This window comes from Lathyrus oleraceus, chromosome 5 (assembly GCF_024323335.1).
Source record: "Lathyrus oleraceus cultivar Zhongwan6 chromosome 5, CAAS_Psat_ZW6_1.0, whole genome shotgun sequence".
Classification (NCBI taxonomy): Eukaryota; Viridiplantae; Streptophyta; class Magnoliopsida; order Fabales; family Fabaceae; genus Lathyrus; species Lathyrus oleraceus.
The window spans coordinates 553,304,913-553,325,924 of record NC_066583.1 but is presented as its reverse complement, the minus strand read 5'-3'; the positions used below and the strand labels follow the sequence as shown (position 1 = coordinate 553,325,924).

At 34.4% G+C, this 21,012-nt stretch overlaps 2 protein-coding genes across 5 annotated transcripts; both read right to left on the bottom strand.

The window, feature by feature from the left end:
- Positions 1-304: 304 nt before the first annotated feature.
- Positions 305-787, bottom strand: LOC127082011 (uncharacterized). Its single transcript, XM_051022235.1, has one exon. It carries the CDS (start codon positions 785-787, stop codon positions 305-307), a length of 483 nt encoding a protein of 160 aa, XP_050878192.1.
- A 6,573-nt stretch (positions 788-7,360) lies between these two features.
- On the bottom strand, positions 7,361-20,696 carry LOC127086325 (beta-glucuronosyltransferase GlcAT14A). Of its 4 annotated transcripts, none has more exons than XM_051027080.1 (6): positions 20,448-20,576; positions 19,267-19,990; positions 19,094-19,169; positions 18,889-19,004; positions 18,119-18,510; positions 7,361-7,512 (listed from the first exon to the last, which is right to left on the bottom strand). In XM_051027080.1, exons 2-6 carry the CDS (start codon positions 19,847-19,849, stop codon positions 7,405-7,407), a joined length of 1,275 nt encoding a protein of 424 aa, XP_050883037.1. In that variant the 5' UTR covers positions 19,850-19,990; positions 20,448-20,576; the 3' UTR covers positions 7,361-7,404. The 4 variants fall into 4 exon arrangements, with proteins under 4 accessions (XP_050883037.1, XP_050883036.1, XP_050883034.1 ...); XM_051027079.1 differs by lacking the exon at positions 7,361-7,512 and adding an exon at positions 20,603-20,696 and having other exon boundaries at positions 17,708-18,510; positions 20,448-20,477; XM_051027077.1 differs by lacking the exon at positions 7,361-7,512 and having other exon boundaries at positions 17,708-18,510; positions 20,448-20,604.
- Between the last annotated feature and the right edge of the window lie 316 nt (positions 20,697-21,012).

The following is a 21,012-nucleotide window of genomic DNA, read 5'->3' as shown; positions in this document are numbered from 1 at the left end:
AGTGACCATATCTCGTCCTGAACACATTCTCCAGAATATATTCTGGTTTCATATGAATATGATGATAAACCGACCATAAATCAATCTTACTAAATACACACGCACCAACTAACTGATCCATCAAATCATCAATTCTTAGAAGATGATACTTATTCTTGACCGCCACTTTATTCAGTTGTCGATAATCAACACACAACCTCATGCTATACACCACACATCCTATAAACTCTTCCCATGGAGAAACACTCGGTCGAACAAACTTCTCCTGAATAAACTCTTCCAGTTGCTTCTTCATCTCACTCAGTTATGCACCACACATCCTATACGGAGTCGTCGACATAGGACTAGTACCAGGTACTAAGTCTATGGAAAACTCAACCTCACACTCCGGTGGAAAATCACTGATATCATCTGGAAACACTTCTGGAAAATCACACGCCATTGGTAACTCACCAATCGGAGCTTTGCTTTCAGCCTTCATATAAGCTAGTATCATAAACACTTTGGTAACATCTCTCAGGGATTCATCCACTTGCTTAGTAGACACAAACAACTCGTCACTTGCATGAAACTCTGAAAATGACACTGACTTGTCAAAACAGTTGATATCAACATGGTTGAACTCCAACCAGTTCATTCTAAGGATAACATCGAGTTTACTCAATGGTAGACAGACTAGGTCCACCCAAAAACTCTTACCGTATATAGTTAACGGACACTTCAAACACACCCACGACGTAGTCACCAAACCATTAGTCGGGGTATAAATAACCATACTCCCAACCATATAAGACAATTTCAAACCTAAACTCTCATCACAATCAAGAGAACAAAAGAATGTATTGCACTCGTGTCAATAATAGCAATCAATAAAATACCATTAATAAAACACGTATCTCGAATCAACCTGTCTAAGCTAGTAGTCTCTGGACTAGTTAAAGCAAAAACGTTCCCTCCAAAATGAACCTTCTTGGGTTTATGGCAATGAGTACTAATGTAATATGGCTCCCCACAGTTGAAGCAAGTTAGACTATTACGTTACAATCAACAATAAGATGTCCAGTCTTCCCATACTTTAAGCATATCTTCTCATAATTCTTGCAGTCATTGGCACGATGAACCATGACACCACACTTAAAGCACTTGATAGAAGTATGAGTCTCTCCCCACTTGGCATTTTCTCCTCCGAAGCCTTCTGCTTCCCTTTTTCAGCTGGAGCACTTGAAAATAGAACCATTAAACCCTATATAATTAAGATTTCACACATATATAGTATCAGAAAACATGTTAGCCAAATTAGTGTCTATGGATTACCTCCTTATTTTTTATTAGAAGATTTCACTAATTAAAAATAACCACAAACAATCCAGTCATTCATAGCATAAAAGTTTTTAAGACTAGTAAGCAAAAAGAAAGTTAATTGTTTTTTTAGGGAAAGAAGGAAAACCATAAACACTAGTAAGTTTAAATTATGAGTACTAGGACATTCAAAGTAGAAATCAATATAATTATAATTAGCATCGTGAATTGTCAATTTTACATCATAATTCTACAAGAGGATAAGCCCTCAAGCCCTACCTCTAGAGCTGGTGGCATCCATAACATAGTAATTATTGAAACTAGATTTAAAATTGAAAAAGATTTTATTAAAAGAAATACTGGCCATCATAGTTTCCGATAGGAAAATGATATCTGGATGATGAATCTTGTTTAACCTTTTGAGAGATCTAACTGTTCGAGGGTTTCCCGGTCCTCAACGGTTCAACGAGAGGATATTCATGCTTCCAGGTTGTCCCTTTGAGAGGAACCTGCCTTTTCTTAAATGTTTTTGTTGAGATTTTCTTCCATCCTTTTCCTTTTATTCTCATGCATAATAATAATAATATTTTGTTCTTCATGTGCTTGGATTTGGATATTCTAATTTGTGGTGTGGGTTGTTTGTTGTTTATGTTTTTCTTTAATGGTGAATTTTCCAAGTTGCTTCAATAAGGCTTCTAGAATAAGACTGTACTCCCCATAGCTTGGAATTCATGGGGTTTTAGAATTTTACCTCTTTTCAGTCTGCTCCATAATTTTTGCTCATATTCTAGTGACTTGAGCCATGGGCCATAAAGGTTTTTTTGCATTAGGATCCGAGTTTTTTGGGGGAGGGTTTCACGCAATATTCTTCATTAAGCCCTATTATTCCACAATTAAAATATAAACTAGATAGTTTTTTGTATCTGAAATCAATCCTGACAATACCATCTTTAACACTATCAATGTGCATGTCTGGTTTTTACGGCTTAGTCACATTCTGCAAGACTTTAACTTTGATGATAATGACTTTCTTTAGGTACATAAATAATTCTAATTCAAGAACTTCCCCCAGTTTAACACCAATTTTTGTTTCCATGTTTTTGGATTTAATTTTGAGAGGGAAACCCCAAATTTGAATCACAATAGGGACCATGTTGAATGGGACATGGGTGGGATTAATATCAGGGTTCCAAGGCATGAGAGCAAGCCATGTGTTTCGAAATAGCCAGAGGTTACATTACATGATTCATTTAACATCCATAGAGTTTGTCATAGTAATTTTGAACAAACTTTGATCAATTTCATAAATTCTAAGGCCCATAGGGTCTCACCAAATCCCTGTTAACCTAGTTATGAGGGAATTTTTGTGTATTAGTTTGTTTTAGAGAAACTTGCCAAGTAAATTATGTTGATTATCTTTGAATTCTTGGTTGATATCATCATCACGCCACACACATAAAACATTGATTTCACCATTTTGTTGCTCAGTACCTTGAGCGAGATTATTCTGTTTCTGATTGATATTTGATTTTTCTTGCAGGTTGTCACTGAGGATGTTGTTTTTCTCCCCTCCCTCCAACATGGGATTTTGAGGGATTAGAATTTTGTCTGGGTGATCTTCACAAACCAGGTCCATGGTAGATCTCGGTCTTTTTCCCTTGCCTAAAGCAATTTGGATTTCCATTTAGGCACCTAGAGCTACAAGAGATGAGAGAAACTAGACGGGGGGCAGGGATGCCTCAAACAGAATAGGCGAATAAACCAAAGAAGAAATAGTGACACCTCAAAAGAAATATCGCATAACTAAAGTTTGAGAAAAACGCAATTTAGAGGGAAGATCCCGGATGAAACGAAAGTGCATAGTACTAAAAGACAATCTAGAGCAGGAGGAAAAACAAGGTCACCACAAAGGAGGGAATGAGCCAGAGTAGTTGAGAGATTCAATACGTAAATAACAGAATGAAGAGAAAAAAAAGAGGAATATTGGAACATTGTTGATTATATTTCATAACCCCCTTTATTTTTCTTTTTATAAATTCACATTTCACTTGTATTTAAACTATATTCAAATAATTAATTTATTTTCTAAAAGAAGTTAATTGATATTTTTAATTTTATTTGAACACATAATTTGATAAAGAGAAAAGGGATGATGCATTGAAAGTGTAAATTTATTTTACACTGTCAACCAATGACGACCATGCATCCCGCCAAGTCATACTGAAAATTTTAAAATACTAGTATGAGATGGCGAAATGATATATTCTTATTGGATGACAGAATAAAACTATTTTACACTGTAAGTGCATTATCATTAAACCCTTTGATAAATATATAATATAATTAATATGAATATATAATTTTTTTAAATATAATAATTAAATAATATTTAAAATATAAATTATTAAAAGAAAACTTTTTTGAGTGTAAAGTACGTTTCTTTTTTCCTCTTTGAGTGTTTATACGTACGGACGAGTTCGTCGATGCGAAATGTTCTTGCCAATATTTCCTTTGAGACATTATACCGTTTAATATTGACTTTATGAAAGTAATGAGAGTCAAGATAGACACAATTATTAAAAAGAGTTACTAGTTGTATTAATCAATTTCAAATCACTTCTTTTATATAACTTTTTCTTTCGTAAACTAAAGTGAAGGGTTACAAAAAATATTTAAAATATTATCTATGTCATAATATCACACACCCAAACTTGCACGAAGCCAAAGTTTAATTTTGAAAGCAAAAGAAATACTCACAAAGTTTATTAAATAAATCATGTTTAAGATAAATGCTAGATCATGACTTCATACATTATTATTTAACAACGGCAAAATCTCTAGATTGATTGAGATTCCTTGGAGTGTTGATAATGAACCATATCTTGGCCACTAAACCATATAGAAGAAAACAAAACATAATCTAGATTTAGAAATCCTTTTAATAATAATTAAGAGGGTTGACAAATTGATTAAAAAATATAAATTCTTAATATTTTAGAACTTGGTTGAGTAATTGTATCTTCTAGATATAATTAATTTAAAATTTTAATTTATTTATTAATAATTAAAATAAAAAGATAATGTAACATAAAATAGTTAAATGGTAAATTATACCCAACTAAATTTTTTTAAAAAATTTTTTTAGAAAATTATCTAAAAGATCGATTTTTGTTGTTGATGTATTTAGATATCCGTGTGTGAAAATCAGTCAAATTAAATTAAATTTTAAATTATGTTTTTAAAATCGAACAAACTGCATACAATCTTAAAACTTACTTATTTGATTAATAGTAAAAAAATGTATGAACTTTTTCTTTGTTGATTTTTTAATTATTTATTAACTTAATATTATATAATACTTTTGTTATTATTTTATGTTAAGTGCAAAATTGAAGTGAACAAAATTATAAAATAAAATATAGACAAAATAAAAGGATTAGTTAATATTTATGAGTTGGTCTTGCATTTGTATTTGAGCAAGAATAATTAATAATACATTTGAAAATTGAAAAGGATTAGTTAGTTAGGAAGCCATATTATTTTTTTCGAGCCAATATATTCAATATTCGGTCAATGGAATGTAGAAGAAATAATCTTTTCTGGTTGCCTTATTCAACTTCGTATAATTTATGTATATCTTTCATTCAGTGACAACTCCAGTGGATATTAATTTACTCTTCTTACTCTGAACAATTGTCATGCAATCATTTTTGGATACACATTGTATATGACACACCCAAACATGATCGATATAGGATAAGTTATCCGTCATCCAACTATTTGATAATCTCGTTCTTCATAACTTCCTTAATTATAGAATTTAGTCTTCTTTGGCTCTATATATTGTTCTTGGCATTGTCTTCCATTAATATTATATGCATATAAATAGTGAGGTTGATCCCATTGATGTTAGACATTTGTCAAAAAATAGCTCTTTTATGCCTTCCTAGAAGTATCAAAAGTCGACATCTTTGTACATTGGTCAAGTTAGTTGCTACGATGGCTTGCAACTTCTGTCATGACTCTAGGTAGGCACACTGCAAATGGGAAGTAAATTGCTTTAACTCCATAAGATGTGGTTTCTCTATTGAAAACACATTATCTTTGATCAACTCAGTTTTGACTTTCAAAGTTTCATAGCTATTTATCCATCATGCATTGGGTTGGCGTAGTCCACTCAAAATACCTACATTCTCTACTTCATTCTTGTCTAACTCACCCAACTCTTTTCCTAGCTCATCATTATCCTTAATGGACTATTTGTGAATTAGCGAATCCAGATAGAAGTCAAGGAACAATCACTAACATCTTTTTTTGGGTATTTCAAAGTATTGAGGACATTGAATACTACTTGTTTTCCATTACTCTCATGGTGAAGTCTCCTTTTTCCACATCAATTAATATTTCCCAGTCACAAGAAAATGTATCATCAATAGAATGAGAGTATCCTCATCAGCACTAAAATCCATAATGATGAAATCAACTTGGAACACAAAAGCATAATATTAATTTACTATGTTCATATGATTCTTTTTATTCCTTTGTTGATTATTGTGCCAACCTAAACCCCATACACTTAATTTATAAAACAATATGGAATAACTTTCTCAAAAACGGTCTTACATTTTCTCAACATACATCTTACTCAAAAGTTCATAATATAACAACGAAATTCAGAAACATCAATTTTCAAATTTAATTGTCTCAAAATATAAATCACTTCATTTAAATAAAAGATGTTTAATTTAGCAGAACACAAATAGTAAAGGTAACCCATCCCAATGTTACACTATCAGAGCGACACGCGAAACTAAAATAAACTCAAAGTAGGTCTCTATGCTATCCTCTAACTCAATGGCAATTAATGCTCCTTTACCCGAGTATTAGTACAACAGGGGTAAAGAACAACACAGAAACAAACAAGGGGTGGAAATATTCATAAATGTTAATGTTGCATAAAACAACAAGGATAGATCAACAATGTCAATCATCATTAACATAGATATCTTACAATAGTAATCAATCAAAAATGTTATTATGTATGTAATGTATTCGTCTCTTCTACTCTAATGCAGGTGGTACCAAAATTTTGGATATCAGAGTAATGTTACTGATTAATCCCGTCATTGGTCCCCTCTTTGAACCAAGACTCATCACATTCCCTTCTCTGAACCTGAACTCAACATTGGACCGAAGTCCCAGACTCGTCCCCCACTTTTGAATCAGAAACTCGTCACTGGACCGAAGTCCATACACCTATCTCCGATATACATGATGCATGAAAACGACGAACAATACAATGTAATACTCATCTCAACCTCTAACTCCAACACTTATCTCAAGTTATTCTGACGCATAATTGATTGAGCGTCTCCTTTGAATGCCAATTAGATGCGTCAATTTAACTGACACATAAGTCATAAAATGTGATTATTTCGATAATTAATTTAAAAAAAAGATTATTTTAATATTTAATTTAAAAAAATATTATTTAAAAAAAAATTCTCCTTAGCCATTGGAAAAGATTATAAACGGTGTCAAATAAAAACACACGGAACCCTCTCTCATTCGTTAAAAAAGCCAAGAAAGCTTTCATATAGCAGTGAACATGTTGTCATAAGGGGACCTCTCCTTCTCTCCACACTTAACTAACATCATAAGAATCAACTTCCACCCAAAAACGTGAACACACACACCAACTAAAAAAGGATCCACTTTCATCACAGGAAGGGAAATGAAATTGCATTGTAGAATTTACACAATAGAGAGAGAGAGGAAACAATGATAATAGGTTAGAGAATTTGAGAACGGGTAAAGACTTCTCCAATAATTCTTTTGTATATAGAAAATCATAAATATCATATGATTCATGTATATAAAGTAACAAAAAAAATGATGGAAAAAAATAACTATAAAATCCCTTGACCATGATGCTTCCAAAAAATCATGTAACCTCTATGTAAAAGGACCTACAAAAATAAAAGATGGTCCTTAATTCCTCATGCCATCTTTTAGGTACTGTTATGATTAAATCAATGCCTTTAAGCTTATATTATCAATGAAATTCAATTTCACTTCAACCTTCATCAATCTCCAAACAGGAATCTATTTACATTGATCCTCACCAGATTTAGCCTTCAATGTTAATCCAGGTAGAAGTTGTTGAAGCCTTTGAGCCCCCGGACCGGGTTTGAGTTTATACACGTTCCCGACCTCGGTACATTTTGGTTTACCAGAACACCAACCACCAAACGTGAATAATCCATTTTTCTACAGAAGCATGATAGGGAGTCTGATATATCTCACAGCAAGCAGACCTGACATTGCTTTTGTTGTAGGTGTTTGTGCTAGATATCAAGCTGAACCAAAAGTCAGTCACATAAACCAAGTGAAAAGGATACTGAAATATGTCAATGGCACCAATGACTATGGGATGTTGTACACTCATGGATCTGGATTTTTACTGACTGGATACTGTGATGTTGATTGGGCTGGAAGTGTTGATGATAGGAAAAGCATATCAGGAGGATGCTTCTTCCTGGGGAACAACTTATATCATGGTTTAGTAAGAAACAAAATTGTGTGTCTTTGTCCACTGCTGAAGCTGAATACATAGCAGTTGGAAGTAGTTGTTCTCAACTGGTTTGGATGAAACAGATGCTGACTGAATACAATGTCACGCAAGATGTCATGACATTGTATTGTGACAACCTGAGTGCTATAAATATTTCTAAGAATCCTATTCAGCACATCATGACAAAACATATTGATATTCGTCATCATTTTATTAGAGAACTAGTGGAAGATAAAATTATAGCCCTAGAGCATGTTGCTACTGGAATGCAATTAGCTGATATTTTTACAAAGGCCTTGGATGCAAACCAATTTGAATCTCTAAGAGGAAAATTAGGGATTTGTATTTATGAGAATTTGTAGCAATTAATTTGGAGTGGAAAAGGTAATAAAAATATTGTCTGCCCACTTAAAATAAAGTGCCCCATTTATGGTAAATCATCACTTAGTATTGGAAATTCCATCTATTGCCTTTTCACACGCAACCTCTACTCAAATATTTCCAACTTCCCGCAACTTCATCAAACTTCTCTACTAGGGCAACTGAAACCTTTCCACAAAAACAATAAGATGTCACAACATCCAACACCATCTGGTTCTAAAACTACCAAACCTACTCACAAAGATAGAACGCCTTCTATGGACTTTCTTGATGAAGATATTTTGGAAGTGATTCCCCTGTCTGTCATTCCAGGTGAAGCTCCTGACTCATCCGCCACTGCATGCCCTACTCAAGGTAACAATTCTAATATCCCCTCCAGCTCTACTCATACTCCTAGTTCTAAGGACGACATGCATCACACTGATCGTGTCATAGGAAACCTAGTCACTAGGATTCTCAATGAAGGACATTCTGTAAAGGGAGTTTGTACTCCTCTATCAAGAAGGGACCCCTCTCCTAAGGTTGGAACTCATAATGAGAAGGATGATGATTCCTCTAGGTCTGAAAAGGATATAGTTGCTGAAGGTTTGTGCTATTTAGGGCAAACTTTGTCTGGTAAGAAATTTGTGGCATCACCTACTGCCAATGCTTCACAGTCTAAGAAGCATGATTCTACAAAGAAGGTGATTAACCTAGAAGTTGATAGTTCGGATGATCAAGATGATAGCTTGCTTCATCACTTGAAGCCTAATGTGGCTAAGAGGATGAAGACTAGAAAGGGTAGGCATGTGGCTGAAATGATGTCAGCCAAAACTGCTAAAAAGACTACTGGTGTAGGCCCCTCAAAATCTTGGAGCAAAGTTGAGGTGAAGAAGAGGAAAGTGAGAGAAATTTTTGACTCAAATGAAGATGTTGAAGAAGATGTCCCTGACATCTCCCCTGTTTAGAGGATAACTGTTAGGAAATCCCTATAAAAGTCGTTGTTGTACACCTGGACAATATTTCTTTCCATCTTGAAGATGGAGCAGTAAAATGGAAGTTTGTAATCCAAAGAAGGGTGACGGTGGAGAGAGAATTGGGCAAGGATGTTGTGGAGGTCAAAGAGGTCATGGACCTGATTAAAACTGCTAAATTAATGAAAACTGTTGCTAGGTTATCTCAGTGTTATGAAGGACTGGTTAAAGAATTTGTGGTCAACATTCCTGAAGACATTGTTGATAAAAACAGCAAAGAATTTTGTAAAGTGTTTGTAAGAGGGAAATGTATCACATTTTCTCCAACTGTGATTAACAAGTTTTTAGGAAGAGGAACAGAAGGTGCATGTGAACTGGAAGCCACAGATAATGAGGTCTGTAGGGAAATCACTGCAAGACAGGTGAAGGAGTGGCCTAGCAAGAAGCATCTCCCTGCTGGGAAGCTGACTGTGAAATATTCTATATTGCACAAGATAGGGTCAGCAAATTGGGTACCAACCAACCACATCTCTACAATTTCAAATGCCCTTGGAAGGTTCATCTTTGTTGTTGGAACTAAGCTGAAATTTGATTATGGTAGATTTATGTTTGAACAAATTGTCAAACATGCTTCTACAAATGCAGTGAAGCTGCCCATAGCTTTTCCCTCAATGATTTGTGGGATTATCCTGAGCCAGCAACCTGGAATTCTGAGCACAAATGATCTTCCTAGTAGAATAAAACCTCCTCTATCATTTCATTACAAATTGTTTGAAGGCAGTCATGTCGAAGACATTGTCATGACATCTACTGTGAAGAAGTCAGCCTCAAAAGGTGGTCTTATTGCTGAACTGAAAGAAACTTATAAAGAATTGGATACAGGGATAAGGGTAGAAAAAACCAGGAAAGAAGCTTTGGAGGCTCTAATTTCAAGCTTGGAGCAAGCTAAAAGAGAGAATGTTGGACAGGCCAAGGAAACAGAACCCCAAACCTCTAGTGAGAGGTCTGAATCTAAAGATGAAACAAGTGGCAGTTCTGGTTCTGATGTTGATGAAGATGCAAGCTCCTCTGACTAGTTTTGTTGAAGTTGTCCCCCACTCTTATGATGATGTGTTGTGATGGATGTTCTGGTGTTTCTTTTGGTAGTCATGTTCTGCTACCTTGATGTATTTTTTTTTTGGGTTCTTTTTGGTTTTTCTGGATTTTTATCTCAGCTTGTATAGTTGTGTGTGTGTGTTTTGGGATCTGTAACACTTAACAATCTGCTTTGACATTCTGTGTGACATTCTGTTTGACTAATAGACATTTACTTTGTCTCTTTGGTCTCTTTTGGCTAAAAAAGGGGAGAAGTAGCTAAAGTAGCTAGGCTATACTATAAACAGATGACAAATGATGTTGAAGGTGATGTTAGATGGGGAGATGTATGTTATAGGTGATGTTATATGGGGAGGTGTATGTTACAGGTGATGATAAAGAGGAGAAGTGTTCTGTCTGTTGAGAAGACTGAGGGGGAGGTGGAGCACAAGTGCATGTGTGTTTAATATGTGTTTACTAGTTACTACTTTAGCTAGTAATGTGTGTTTTATTACTTTTCTGCTAAACTGATACTGTGATTATTCTCTTGTGAAACAAATGATCTGATGTATGTTTTAGCCAAAATTTGCCAAAGGGGGAGTTTGTTGGTTCTATGTGTTGGCATCAATTTTGGTAAAACCTAGAGTTTTCACAAGTTGTCACAAGTGTTGTCTTGACATGAGGTAACAGGTTCCTGCAGGGTGTTTAAAATATGGATGTGCAGGATTTAGCTGAGATGTCAGACCCGATGTCAAGACATCTGTATACAGAACATTCAGTCTGAATGTTATGTATTGTGTGATTGCGCTTTTTATGCTAATCTATGTGTAATTGATGTGATGATTGAACGCGTCATTCAATCAGTAATTAAAACCAGAGTGATTTATTTTCCAACAAGATATGATCAGCTATCATAAGAAGATACGAATGGAAAATAGCTTTAGGGTTTTATGATGTCCAATCCCAACCAAACGCTTCTATGTAAAGGGCGTGGAAAACCTGGTTTTAACGCACAAGAAATAACGAACAAAATAGTGAGAGAGAATAAGGGTTTTAGTCTTGTGTGATTGTGTGTATTGTGAGCCATTCATTCATCCATTGATGATTGAATTTGACTGACTTTTGAGTTGTAATTTGTCCACTCTAAGCTTTGAAGCATGAGTGTGTGTTTACTTGGTTGAAGCTTTTAAGCAAGATCAAGTATGTGTTCTTGAAGAGTGTCTTCTTTCATTGTAATATTTGTTTTACATCACTGTTGTGATTGAGGGGAAGTGAGTAGGATCTTATATCTAAGAGTTCTTAGATAGAAGTCACACGGGTAGAGATTAGGTGAAAAGACTGTAACTTGAAGTTGTTTACTGAGAGTCTTTGAACTAATTATGTTTAGTGGATTTCCTTCCTGGCTTGGTAGTCCCCAGACGTAGGTGAGTTTGCACCGAACTGGGTTAATAATTGCTTGTGTCACTTGTACTACTGTTCTGTATCTTTTATCCTGTTTATATTGTTAAGATATTAGTGTCGTGACATTACCTTCGACATCTCATATCTGATACCAGAATTTCAAGTTTAACATAAAAAACAATCACCAGATTTACAGAGCATGAATTTTAGATAAATACATAAGATTAAACAGATTCATGTCAATCAATACATAAAACAATCCATCAATGGAAAAAGGGAAAATCCTATTGGAGGTTAAGGAAAATTTCTCTATCCTTTCATGATTAAGGCATCCATAGATGAATAACCCCCCTTACCTTGTAATTTCAGCAAAAGCAATAAGCAACCTTCTATGTGATCTCCTTCCCAAAGCCCTAACCCTTTCTCCAAAAGCTCTTACTCTTTATTCTTCTCTTTTCATGTTACTCTCAAAATGCTCTAAAACCATATTTCTTCTAATTCTCTAAATATATATTATAACATAATTAAATTTATTTTAATTATAATTTTGTCCCAACTAAACATAAGCCTCTCTCAACTAACCATTTAATTTCCATTATTTACGCTTTAAGCCAAATTCTTACTATTCTCCCAATTTCCCTCTTAATTAATTAATTAAATCTAAAGCAAGTCTTTTCTTCAACCTTTTGTTGATAAAAATGATATTCTTCGGTAAATATTTTTCTTCAACCTTTTGTTGATGATATCCCCAAGCAAGTCATACCCATTGACCTTTTGTTGATACCAATACCCTCTCAAGTTTGCTCAACTAACCTTTTGTTGATAATCTTACTCCCTAACAAGTCCTATACTATCATCCTTTTGATAATGACAATCTTCAAATTGTTGATTTTACCATCATCCTTTTGGTGTTGGTGATATTTGTGAATTATGATCTAACCACCATCCTTTTGGTGATGGCGATATTTGCAATTATGGTTTTACCATCACGCTTTTGGTGATGGAATATTTTTAAGTCTTTACCATCATCCTTTTTGTGATAGCAGTCTTTGAAGTTTGATCTAACCATCATCCTTTTGGTGATGGCAACCTTTCTCACTATGATATTACCATCATCCTTTTGGTGATGGCAAACTTGGAGGTTGTTGATCTAACCATCATCCTTTTATTAATGGTAATCTTTGCAAGTTGTTAATCCTACCATCTTCCTCTTGTCGATGGCGGTCTTTGTAGGTTGTTGATCTAACTATCATCCTTTTGGAGATGACAATCTTTGTCATTATGACCTAACCATCACCCTTTTGGTAATGAAAATCCTTGTAATTTGACCAGAATCAACTCGAGAGTTGATATTAATCTGGTATGTTATCACAATGAACTCGTTTTCCTAACTTTACTACAATTCATCTTTGCATTTAATATGACAAGATTTGGGATCTTTTCGTATTTAATTATTTTTCACCATGAATGTACGAAGACCCTTGTCGTTCATACTTTTGGGTTCAAGGTAATTAAATAGGGGCATTTGTCATAACTCAATTTTGTCTGGGCATTTCAAATTTATTGGCGTCCAATTTATTTTGTTTTGCTTAGAATAAAATTTCAGTTCTATAGACGGATCAGTTGAATTGATTTCTTAACCGCACGTAAAATCAATGAACATTTTTTCTAGGTTTTGGCCTGTAAATGTTTGTTTTATTGATCTACATTGCGCGTAGATTAACCTGGTATGCTCGTTTTATTTTTTCGCACTTTCGTACAGTCCTAGTTTGATCAGACTGCCTTTTCCTCTGAGTACTTTTTACTGCGAGATTCGATCCACAACTGTGTGTTTTACGGAACTTAATTTCACGTAGATTATTTTAATGCGTTCGTTTTATTTTTTCGTGCATTTTCACGTCTGTTTTATTCGATTTAATTCCTTTTATTTTTATTTTTTTATCAAAATATTAAGAAAAAATAAATAGGGACAAATAAATAATCAATTTGATTTTTATTTACTGTATTAAAAAATTAAATGTTATTTCACCATTTTTAACTCATTTTTATTACCTAAAAATCTAAGGGTAATTGTGGAATTACTCAAATTTTAAAAGCCTTAATATGTGCTACATATGTAAACTCTCCTTGGCCATTGGACGGAGGTTATCAACAGTGTCAAATAAAAAGACATGATCCCTCTCTCATTCGTTAAAAGAACAAGAGAAAAAAAGTTTGGAAAGAAAAAAACAAATAGGCTTTTAACTTTCATATAGCAGTGAACACGTTGGCATAAGGGGACCTCTCCTTCTCTCCACTTAACTCACATCATAAGCACCAACTTCCTGAAACACCTCTCACCACCCAAAAACGTGAACACACACACATTAACTTAAAAAAAGGATCCATTTTCATAACTCTTCTAAAAAAACTCTCCCTCACTTTCCTTCCCCACCATATACTTCTTCCATTACTGCTACAACACACAAAAGCTCTTCATCCACCAACTTTTCTTCCTAATGCAAACTCATATCTCCTTCTCCACACCAACTTCATAATCCTTCATCCACTAAACCACTCAGTCACATATACATCCTTCCCATACAAAGCCTCACGCGCAATAACTCACATCATCCTCATCTCTCCTTCAAAAACGCATACTGCAAACTCTAAAGAGCTATACATGCATCTATCACTACACATCACCATTTCAAACCTTACACACGCCCATTCTTCATAACTACACACCTCACTTCGATCCACTCAAATACATCGTTTCGCACTGTTCATCATACACTCCTTCAACATCAAACAACACACATCTTAATCTCACAATCTCTACACAAATTTCACCATATTACATTACTCCTCATAAAAAAAACACTCACCATTACCACCATATAAAATCAAACCATCGTCACATTGCCAACTAGCAACGGCGACCACTCTGTCACTACTGTGCACAACGATTTTAACTTCAAGTCAACCATCATATTATTCACGCTGTCATACCCCAAAATTTGCTCTCCCCTTTTCATTTCCATCTAACTTTTGATTTGAGATTTCATCTGCATATCCATGAGCATATTAAGAAACAAAATCATGGATTCAAAGGTCTTGATCACACAAAGCAATGAATGGAGGTTGAGTCCTAAGTCAGGGTTCTTCCATGGTATGCTTGTATGTGTGAGTCCTTCATCTTGGTTGTCTTGATCATGGAGTATAACCTGAAACCCTAATTCTTGGACCGTGGTTTGTGGTCATGGCATTGGTGATTTGGACGTTGGATTGCAAACATCATCATGATCAACCAATTCCTAAAACCCGAATTCATGTTTCTAGCATTGTTAATCATTATGGGTGCATATAGGTTTGGGATTTCATCTGCATCATTTGGTCAATTGTGAGGGATTCATTTGCTTGATTGTGGTGCATGGCATGACAAGATCTATTTCATTCATGTTCATGGTCCTAATTGCTTGGTTGAGGTTCATTTGTTCAAGTCCATTTCCATGACATGATAAGATCCATTTCATTCATTCACATTCATTTCAATGACATGATTAATACGTCATTCATTCTAACACAAGGTTCATTTGTGCAAGTGCATCATTCATTCAAATTCACTCCATTAAGCCATGTTTCATCCAAAATCCATGATTCATTCAAAGTTCATTTCCATTTCAAAAAAATATCAATCCAATTCAATACATCAAAATCATTATAAATCATTCCTTACAAAAAAAATACAATTTTTTTACCTAAGTTGACTCTCAGAATCCCTCAGAACGTTGAATGTGAGGGATTCAGGGAGAGGGTTGAATAAAAACACACTTGATCCAACATCAAGTGTTTTTCCAATTCAAATTCACTTGAAAGCAACGCGAGTGCTTGATCCAACGTCAAGTATCTCATCCATTCCATTTTACTTTCACACATCTATCTCAATCTCATTCTTCTCACATCTTTCACAAATAAATTTCAAACACTTGATCCAACTTCAAATGACTTTTCAAAACATTTTGACAATAAACTGGGAGAAAAATATTGGGGCGTACGTACTTGTGCACAACATTCTCAAGTACTTGGGTTGTCGGTCGTACCTAGCTGGTGACCGATATTTGGTTTCCATTCAAAACACGTAACAATAAAACGAGTTTAATCTGGTGCTCTGAGAGTGAAAAAGAGTGGTTAGAATGCCATTGTCCTCTTAACTCCCGAATATTCTAATTGTTGGACGTACTTAGTCAGTGGTTAGATGCTTGTCACCCTCTAAGTACCAATGATTAAACTCTCCAAATAATTTCATAAACAAAAACTCTTTGGATGAAAAAGAGTGGTTAGGATGCAAATGTCCTCTCAACTCCCAAGTATTCAGATTGTCAACCATACCTACCTTGTGGTCTGATACTTGTCTGCTAGAAAGCGAACGTAAACATTGTCTACTAAAAACAACTAATACACACTAATTACGTACTCGGAACTACAAAGCTCTGACTTCCCTATTGTACGATGATGATATGTAGGCACAAGGATTCGAATCCTTGGCGACCACACTAATTTAAAACTTATTTTTTCTCCATTTAACCAGTAGTAAGTAACATTCAGATAGCAACATCCATACGCACAAAGAACAAGTAAAGTGGTTCTCGTTGAGTACAACGAGTGTGAGGGATACTAATACCTTTCCCTTGTATAACCGACTCCTGAATCCGCTGTTGGTTGCAAAGACCGTTTTTTTGGAGTTTTATCGATGTTTTCTCTTTCCTTTGGAATAAATAAAATCCGGCGGGGACTCTATATTTTTCGCAGCGCGACACACGCAACACCCTCTAATCTACTTCGTAACACCACAACAATAAACTGTGAAAATCATTGATTGAATATGTACTGAGTCGAAACGAATCTGTCAATTTGAATCGAACAAACATCCCACTAAGACGGGAAAATAAAATAACATCGCAATAAGACGACGATCAACACAACGTCACACTAAGACGACGAAATCACGTAGAAAAAAACTAAAAATATATGTGAAATCACTTATTTGAATGAAAACGGAAAAAAAATATAAAGGGTGATTTTGGATTAAAAAAATTGACCATAAAATCACCCCTCTTTTATGGATGAAGAAAAAGAGAAAATTAAGATTGAAAAAAGAAGAGAAACCTATATAAATAATTGATGCATCCGTTTAAAAATAAAAATAAAAATCCAAGAAATGTAATAACTGCTGAGAAAATATATATTGTAATTTTGAATTTTGATAACAATAGATTATTCTTTGGCTATGTTTGGATTGATGAAACATAACGGAGTTGAGCGGAATGGAACATGACGGAGCGGAATGGAATATAGATTTCATTATATTGTTTAGTTATTTTATTAAAAATGTCTCATTCCATCACATACACCTCAAATTAGATGAAACAAAAAATAGAGATTTGAATGAAATTAGATAGAATGGATTCCATCATGTTCCATTCTATTTCATCAATTATTTACAAATCCAAACAATGGAATCTCATTAATTATCACTCCACTTCATTCTATTTCATCTCATACCACCAATCCGAACATACAGTAGTTTCAAAATTTAAGAGAAAATATTGGCAGAGTGTTATTAAGCATCTTCCTTCTTGGCTTGGCTTTTTCTAGCGCCCATTTTACCATTTGATTATTGATCAAATCAAATACATTGCTTTAGCATTTTTCTATCCCAAGTTAACAAAACATGAAACTGCAATTCTCAAAATCTAGCGGTTACTAAAAATTGTATTAACTAATTTTCACTTTCACATTCCCGCTAACTTCTCTTGCAGTTTCCTCTATCACATCCTCTCTGTCATTGCATTCATCACTTTTCTTTACTTTTACTCTTTTCCTGTAATACTCTGACATGATTATTCATGTCTTGAATAGATATAGAAGACGCAATGCAATAAAACTGCCATCGACAACCAGAAATAAAGAGGAAGCGAAATGAAATTGCATTGTAGAATTTACACAATAGAGAGAGAGGAAGCAATGATAATAGGTTAGAGAATTTGAGAACGGGTAAAGACTTCTCCAATAATTCTTTTTGTATATAGAAAATCATAAAGATCATATGATTCATGTATATAAAGTAACAAAAATGATGGAAAAAAATAACTATAAAATCCCTTGACCATGATGCTTCCAAAAAATCATGTAACCTCTATGTAAAAGGACCTACAAAAATAAAAGATGGTCCTTAATTCCTCATGCCATCTTTTAGGTACTTTTATGACTAAATCAATGCCTTCAAGCTTATATTATCAATGAAATGCAATTGCACTTCAACCTTCATCAATCTCCAAACAGGAATCTATTTACATTGATCCTCACCAGATTTAGCCTTCAATGTTAATCCAGCTAGAAGTTGTTGAAGCCTTTGAGCCCCCGGACCGGGTTTCAGTTTATAAACGTTCCCGACCTCGGTACATTTCGGTTTACCAGAACACCAACCACCAAATGTGAATAATCCATTTCTCTTACGTAAATAATCTTTGTCGATCAACTCTATGGCCGGATCATCTTGTTTGAATTTTCTAGCAAAGGCGGCTCCGCTCGCGATCATTTTGTCCGTGTCGTTTATGTTAAGGACGTGAGGGTGCTGTTTAGGAGGTACGTCCCAGGAAATATAATGCAGGTCGGTGTTAACGATCGTTTTGGATAACTCTGGTACATTGCATGCGACGGTTTGAAAGTAGCCTTCGGGCGAAGAGAGGAAGTTTGTGTAGTACATTAGAAGGGTTCTTGGTAGATTATCCCAACCCCACACGACGTATTCCACGAAATCGTGCGATAGAACCATCCATGCTGAACCTGAAATTAAGCTACAATAACTCAACAAACAAATCTTTGAAAAGCAAACTATTTCTAAGTTGTTTTTACAAGCTATCTTGGTAAATAAGCTAAAAACAGCCTATGGACTGTCATTAGCTGTTTCTACAAGTTCTTTCAAATACTCTCACAAATACTTACATCAGTCGATAAACTCAAATATGTCAATCCAAACAGACTCTAAAAGGTCGTTGTTCGACGAATGGCTTAAGAATAAGCTATGCAGATTGTAAAAACACTATGTTTTTGGAATTGTGCTTTAAGAACCTGTTTTGTAGAAGCCAATTAAAGGAACGAGATGACTTATGAAGTATCAAATAAGTGGTTCAAATAAACAAAAGTGTGAAGAGTGAAACCAACCGGTAAACAATTTAAACGCAGTTGGCAAAGTTCTCTTCGGATTGACCCAAAATACATCCTTCTTTGTTGAATGGTAAAGCCCGGGATCAATTATTAACGGCATTGCTCGTTTCTCCCTGCACGGTATAGTCCAATTCGTAATTATGGATACATTCAAGCATGATATGTCATCATAGAGACACAAGATAGTTCATTATTTACTTACAATTTCCATCCTAACCGACTTGTATGGTCGATGAAGCTAAGGCTTCTATCTAAATTTGAGAAAGCATATAACAGATCTGCATAATCATTTATCAGAAAAAATCGCAACCTCAATAAGTTTGAATCAGAACAAAATTACTTATAGAAACAACGATACAAGACTAAGAAACTAACCATCTTGAGTAACAAGAGGATAATCGGAAGCACTAAGATTAATAAACCAATCCCAATCTTTACTTCTCTTAAGCAAAATAGCACAAGCATGAAGAGTATTAGCAACCATCGTCGGTCCACGGTACGTAACCATATTAGCCTTCGGGATGACAAACACATTGCCAACCTCAGAGAAAATATGTTGTTTCTCAACCCTAGAAGCAAGTTCCAACCTTTCCTCCAACGGAGATTCGAGGTCTAAATGAAGGACGTAATGGTTTAACGGATGATAAAGCGCGTGAAGAGTTCTCCAAAGCTTCTCCAAATCGCCCTTGGAACCGGATATCAAATAAGCGAAACGAGGGATCGAAGTCTTAACGGGAGCCGGAGCAGGGGAAATCTTTCTTTCAACAAAAACAAGTGAAGAATTTTGGTTTCTATGTGTGTCTGATGGAAGAAAAAAAAGTGAATTGATCGAATGAAACGACGAGACAAGTCCCATGTTAAAGGATGTTGCTAGAAAAAGCATACAAAAAGCAGAAGTAACAAAGAGTGGAAATAACCATTTCTTTTCCATGTTTAAGATTCCCATTGCCATCATCATGGAAATATTCTACATTCCATGAATCATTCAAACATAAAGTGAGAATTCTAACTCCTCATAAAAAACACAACAAAACACAATTGTTGCCACTAAAATTCACCCTTTTCAGTCTCAATAATCTCTTTTAGCTGCTGAATATTTCTGTTGAAACAAAACAACATCAAACGTTAAAATTCAATAAATTTGTACTCCAACTGATATTATTATTAACTACATAATAAATTGCGGTTTCTAAATCACAGGAGTTAAACATCAATCAATAAAGAAACATTAACATAAGAACAATCGAAGAAATTGACCAATGAATATTAAATATTATAAATTCTTAGACAAACAACATATTTTTTGTCAAAAGAAGAAACAATAACATGTTTTGCTAACAAAGGAGAAAAAAAAACAAGGATCTAGATGTGTTAGTTATAGATGTGTTTAACCAAAAACGTTTGAAAAGGAAAGAAAGTGATCATAGAAAAGTTACCATGCATGTGAAGAAGATTGATTATTGAGTGAAATGATAATGAATCTAGTAATCTAGTAGATCAGAGTGATGATGATGATGATTGATTTAGTAAAGAGAAGATGAACATGAGGAACGTACCTGTGTTTGTGATGGAAGAAGCGTCCACGTCTAAAAGAGAAGAGAATTGTAGGAGAGAGAGAAAGTGGAACACAACAACAACATAAGTTACTATAGAACATAAACATATAAAAAGAATTATTAAAAGAATCGAAAGGAGTTTCATTTTGTTGTACCTATGTTGGATTGGACAAAGTGGTTCCATTTATTTAGGGACTTTCTACATTACTTGACATTTAACAATGCTAGGTGGCGTGACATTTTCTAACATGTTCCATTTTCATGTGACTTGAAAGGAAGTATATGTATGAGTGTCATATACGTATATTAAAAATAATTAATAACATAATTGTAATAGTTTGATATTTTTATAAAATATGTTAATAATTAATTTTAGAAGTTTTTTTTGCTTATAAAAAAAATTAGAAGTTTTTATTGATTAAAAAGACGATAATTAAAACGGTCATTAATTACTTTTCATAAAAAATTTAATTTTATAAGAAAATTCAGTTAGTACCTATGTATGGACTAATCCAGATCCTATACAAATGCAGTAGGCTCTACACTGAGTCTAAATTTTGGAGAG

Coding starts and splice junctions, on each gene's coding strand:
- LOC127082011 (XM_051022235.1), bottom strand. CDS start 787: ATGGTTGGGAGTATGGTTATTTATACCCCGACTAATGGTTTGGTGACT.
- LOC127086325 (XM_051027079.1), bottom strand. CDS start 19,849: ATGATGATGGCAATGGGAATCTTAAACATGGAAAAGAAATGGTTATTT. Junction 19,170..19,266: donor TCCTCTTGTTACTCAAGATG/GTTAGTTTCTTA, acceptor ATGATTATGCAG/ATCTGTTATATGCTTTCTCA. Junction 19,005..19,093: donor AGTCGGTTAGGATGGAAATT/GTAAGTAAATAA, acceptor TATACCGTGCAG/GGAGAAACGAGCAATGCCGT.